Source organism: Olea europaea, unplaced genomic scaffold (genome assembly GCF_002742605.1).
Source record: "Olea europaea var. sylvestris unplaced genomic scaffold, O_europaea_v1 scaffold476, whole genome shotgun sequence".
Classification (NCBI taxonomy): Eukaryota; Viridiplantae; Streptophyta; class Magnoliopsida; order Lamiales; family Oleaceae; genus Olea; species Olea europaea.
In genome coordinates, this window is record NW_019263072.1 from 514,260 (window position 1) to 520,321 (window position 6,062).

The 6,062-nt window shown below is 30.4% G+C and overlaps 1 protein-coding gene across 1 annotated transcript; it reads left to right on the top strand.

Annotated features, from left to right (window-relative positions):
* Window positions 1-5,340: 5,340 nt before the first annotated feature.
* Window positions 5,341-6,056, top strand: LOC111388230 (probable carboxylesterase 18). The gene has a single exon (XM_023012920.1). The coding sequence runs from the start codon at window positions 5,352-5,354 to the stop codon at window positions 6,042-6,044; it is 693 nt and encodes a 230-aa protein (XP_022868688.1). The 5' UTR covers window positions 5,341-5,351; the 3' UTR covers window positions 6,045-6,056.
* Window positions 6,057-6,062: the final 6 nt, after the last annotated feature.

The window sequence follows — 6,062 nt, forward strand, 5'->3', positions numbered from 1 at the left end:
AAAAAAAAAAAAAATAGGGTTCAAACAAGCCCTTATTGACATCGAAATGGAAGTATTATCCAAAAATATTCTTTCATTTAATAACATTCTGAAAAGCAACTTCAATTTTCATTTATAAATACCTGTAGGGTAAAATTTTTCGATGTCAATTATAAAAAAATCACTAGATTTCAATTCATCATTGACATCGAGTGTCATATGATCATTTAGTATTCAAATAGATTACTTTTTGTTAGTTGGGGATGTGTGTTATATTTTTAAGTGCAATATTATTTAGCATTATTGATATTACAACATTGTGCTAAGTGACAACAAATGATACGTAATTAAATGAATCACGTAATTTTACTTTTAATTGAATTTATCACGTTATGATACTTAGGTTGATTGTCTAAGACATTGTTGTTAGTGAAAAATGGATAGGAGCTAATAAATAATAAATTATGGAGAGGAGAGCAACAGTATACCCTCCCATATCCTATAATCGCCTAATAGGCTAATCCTAACTGATATCCGCTTTTAACTGTTTCACATCACACCTATTTTTCATTCCCTAGACATTTCCCCAACCACTCCATTTTCTACCATGTGTTAAGATTTACACAATATTTATATGGAAGAAATTCCATTTTTCGTCCACCGAATATAAAATTTCTTTTTGATATGGTTTGAACTAGACAACTATTATATTTTGAATCATGTTTGGTGTACATCATAGTACACTTCAAGTTTTATACTCTAGCACGTGGCAACACACAATTGAACAACTTAAAAAAAATTAAATTTTTGGCAATCAAATTTTGGCACCAAGTACAATGTCAACCGTGATGTATTAACATTCATACACAAGTGGATCTATTCTATGAAATCACTGGAAAATGCCATGTGTACAGAGAATTTCCCACAGATGTTCTACAGGGTAGACACATGGAGGAATCTTTTATTGGGATGGGCCCCACTGCTTATTGTATTCTGTAAAACATTTGTATTATTTTTTCTTTAAGTGTAATATTACTAGAAATCATTAAGGTTGAGAGTGGTGACTCACTCAAGTTTCTAATTTTCTCACATGATGAAGTCAAGACATGTCGTAGAAGATATAAGAATAAAGTCACATTTATATCAATGAGTCTACATTATGATTGACATCATCCTTGGTGTCAAGATTCGATTGGTTAACTATTTTTTTTTTTAAATTGTCTAATTCTGTATTACCAGGTGATATATAGTAAAACTTGGTGTACACTATGATATGCACCAAATACGATTGGATTTCGTATGTACTTGCAAATGCTTGTCTATGTTTAAACGAAGTAACATAGAGTTAATGGCTTGTTTGATATGTCTTTTGCTTTACTTTTCATAGTAGAGCTTTTTGAGTAAACTACTTAATTTTTGTTTGAAATTTAAAAAAAATAAAAATAAAAATTCAAGAGAATTTATACTCTTAAAGAGTATATTTTACAATTTAGACGACATCTATAAATTTAGAAAGTAAATTTTTTTTAATTACTTCAATTTTTTATTTTTAACACTTAATTTTACTACTTTTAAAAAATATTTATTATTTTTTCATATATTTTATTTTCACTAACTTCCCTTCAAATTATTACATTATTTTCCTAAATTGAAAATCAAAATATTTTGAATACGCTTGATTATAGGGATTAGAAAGTATGTTTAATTCACTCTCTCTTATAATTCTCTATTATAAAATGTTAATTTGAGAAATTACTTGGAGCACAATTTTAGGTTTAACTCTTTAAAATAGAGTGAATAAGTTTAAAGAGTTTTTAAGATATGTTCTAAGTTCTAATAGAGTTTCCTATTCCACAGGTACTTTTTAAAGGAAATTACATTAGATCATTTTTTTCAAAAAAAAAAAAAAAACCCTTTTAAACCCAAAAAAAAATAAAAAGTATTAATGTACAGTAGTAATTAAAACGTATTCGAAAGATATTGAGTGGAGGAATTTACTTTATGAGTAATATTATTTAATACTATCAATATTTAATATCATATTTAGGTGAAAGTAATATTAAATTACATATTCAATTAAATAAAAAAATTATCTTTCATTTAATAGAAATGATGATTGACACTGAGATCCTCACATATTATTGGGGATGTCAATCGGGCTCGTTGGCTCGAGCGTGGCTCAGCTTGGGAAAGTCCGAACCGGCTTGGCTCGGTAGAGCTCGGGTCGAGCTTAAAATTTTTGGGCGAGCTTGTTCAACTTGGGCCTGAAAAAAAGTTCGATCATTTTAAACGAGTCGAACACGAGCCTCAAGTTTCGAATTGTTGGCATCCCTACTTATTACTGGAACAGCTGGCATATGCTCTGGCAAACGAGTTCAATTTGAGTTCAATTAATGTTTTTTGTACGCATACAAAGATGAAAAAGAGAGAATAAGAATAGTCAAAGTTCATGTCATCTCAATAAGTTTTAGTGGTTGAGTAGTAGATTGATCATGTTGATTGAAAAGTAAATATGCAAGTATAGTCATTGTAGACTTGAAGTTTGGATAAAGATACATGAGGCCTTGGCCATACATGGCGTCCTCCATTGGTAGGGGTCACAAGCTCATGTGGCCCTGACCATCAAGCACGATTGTTGTAATTTCAATCTTATTTCCATCCATCACCTATCTCATTTTATTTGAAAATTTATTGATATCAATGACACAATTTAAAATCATTAATTGTTCAAGTGAATAAAATTGATCGATGGAAATCAACCTTTAAAGCAAGTTTTAGTTGAGAAACAACTTTTCGAAACGTTGAAAATAATACCGTGACTATTACGAAAACTTTTAGTCACATTGAGATTTGTTACACTTATTTTTTATAAGAAATTTAAACACAGTTAATTTTCATAGTAAAAAAATAAAATATATAAACAATATTGTTTAACACCAGATTAAGTGATAGTGGAAGCCCTTAAATGTCCAGATTTATATGATTTTAATTAATTTTAAAATATTATAAATTCTAACGTGTTTCATGAATTTAATAGAATTTTAGAAAATCCATAAGAATCTCAGTTGATCACATCCAAATTTTAAAGGATTTAATAAAAAAAAATGTATTAAAATTTCTGCTGGGAAGACCTAGATTTTCTTAAATTTTATTAAAAAAAAAAAATTTTGAGAACTTGAACCTAAAAAAAATTTAAAATTTATTTAATCTGATTGTTTTTCATTTTCTATATTGTCATGTTGATATTTTAATATTTAGTTATAAAGATTAACAAGTATCTTTTCTTGAAAATAGGATTCTATCAAAAGTATTCTACTCAAGTAACCAAACATATATTAATCAATTTATTTATTTATTTGCTTATAAACTCATAATTTTGGTTATTTGTGTTTTGGCTGATAATTTTAAGTTTGTTTCTTTTTGTAATGTAAGAATATTTTGACTGGTATTGAAACTTATTTTGAAACTACTCGAATATTTTCATTTGGCAAACCAATACTTAAAAAAATAAAAATTAATGTTCCATTTTATATAACTCTAATAATGTTGTCTGTGTGTGTTTTCTTTTTTTTTTTCTCCGTTGAAGAGGATATTTCATGATTTTAGATGAAGATGGCATTTTTTTAATATGCTCATAATTTTTATTTCTGTGTTTCGCCCGATAATTTTAAGTTTTTTTTTTCCTTTTGTAATAAAAAAAATTTGGATAAGTATTGAAAATTTTCATATATTTTTATCTATCAAACCAATACTTAAAAAAATAAAAATAATAAAATAATATTCCATTTTTATATCATGAAAGAACTATGACCTTAATAATGTGTTGATTTTTATTTTTCTAAATTTTCCTTTGAAGAGGATATTTTATGATTTTAGATGAAGATGGCATTTTTTTAATATGCTCATAATTTTTATTTCTATGTTTCGCCTGATAATTTTAAGTTTTTTTTTTTCCTTTTGTAATAAAAAAATATTTGGATAAGTATTGAAAATTTTCATATATTTTTATCTGTCAAACCAATACTTAAAAAAATAAAAAAAAATAATATTCCATTTTTATATCATGAAAGAATTATAACCTTAATAATGTGTTGATTTTTATTTTTCTAAATTTTCCTTTAAAGAGGATATTTTATGATTTTAGATGAAGATAAAATTTTATTATTATTAGAATTTTAATTAAATACAAACTCTAAAAAAATATAAAAAGGTTTGAAAGAATTTATAAAAATAAATATTAGTGGATGAAGTTAAAATATGGATGTCAACGAACTGAATCGAAATTGGAGGCTTGGGCTTGACTCAGTTAAAATTATCGTGTTTTTTTCGAGTTCAAGTCGACGAGCCCGGAATTGAGCTTTCAGCTTGGACTTTTTCGAGCTGAGCAAGCTCGATTTTGATTTTGGTATTTTTTTTAATATAAAGAGGCAGCCTCTGCTACCTTAAAGTTAAGGCAGCGCCTCAGGTTGCTGCCTTGCTGCAAACCTTTAATTTTTATTTTTTTTAAATATAGGCTCGTCAGCCCGAGCCACACGGGCCGGCTCAAGCTTTGTTCGGCATCCCAAAAGGCTTGATTCTCCCGAAACTCGAGCTAAGAGGGTTTGAGCTTTTTCCAAGTCAAACCACGAGTGACTTGAGCCGACGAGCTAGATTATCATCTCTAAGTTAGAATGATATGTTTTTATTTAATTTTATATGTCTATTTAAATAAATTTATATAAGATAAAATAAATTATATTTTTAAAAGTGAATGTATATATAAAAACTATGAATGTAAATAATTGTATTATAATATTATTTATAGTGAAAACTACGAATAATCTCCTTACATAACATATACATGACAACCTATGGATATAAATAAAAAAGTGTCATGCGGATATCAGGTATGACGCTATCATAAATGTTTTACATGGCCTCTAAGTTTGCAAGGGTCCCGCATGTATATTATATTTTTAAAAGTGAATGTATATATAAAAACTATGAATGTAAATAATTGTATCCTAATGTTATTTATAGGGAAAACTACGAATAATCTCCTTGCATAACATATACATGACAGTCTATGAATATAAATAACAAAGTGTCATGTGGATGTCAGGCATGATACTATCATAGATGTTTTACATGGTCTCTACCTGTTCAGGGGCCTACATGTATTTAAAAAAAAATTATGTGAGCCCACGTATGTGTGGTGCTTGATAGGGACTGTGAAATAGGTTATGTAAGCCTATCATGAAAAAGATTTCTCAAGTGTCTCAAGCCCCAAAAGTACATGATAAACGCCAAAGCCCAATAATACAGAGGAAATTAAATGACACCATAGGTGTCTTCTATATAAATAACATTATTCATTATTTATTGGTCTAATCATGGCTGCGCCGCCATCATCTCCCATGCTGCCCTGGAGGACGCGCATCCAGTTATCTATCCTCAGTAAATTCACCGACGCCTCTCGCCGCCATGACGGCACCGTTGACCGCCGCCTTCTCAGGTTCTTCGAATTCGGGATCAAAACGCCGGCCGACTCCAATCCTATCAAAGGCGTCAGGACTTCCGACGTCACTATCGACTCCTCTCGCAACCTTTGGTTCCGCCTCTTCGTACCCACACAGTTAAACATACAAAATGATTCCCAGTTGCCCGTCATTGTCTTCTTTCACGGTGGCGGGTTCGTCTATCTCAGCCCGGATGTCAAGTCCTACGACATCGTCTGCCGCCGTTTAGCTTGCAAGATCCCTGCCGTCGTAATCTCCGTCAACTACCGGCTGGCGCCGGAACACCGTTACCCGGCTCAGTACGAGGACGGGTTCAACGTGCTGGAGTTTCTTGTCAGCGAGAAGAGCGTATTGCCGGAGAACGCCGATCTGTCGCGTTGTTTCTTCGCCGGAGATAGTGCCGGAGCAAATATTGCCCACCACGTGGCTAAACGGGCATGTGAGTCCAAATTTAAGGACATCAAGGTACGGCCCTTTGAAAGAAATTTAGGGAAAACAAAATTGTTTGAATTTCTTTTACAATTTTTCCAATATTTTAATCAAAATAAAAAAGGAGTAGAAGCTTGAAATGTTGGTTTGTTTCGG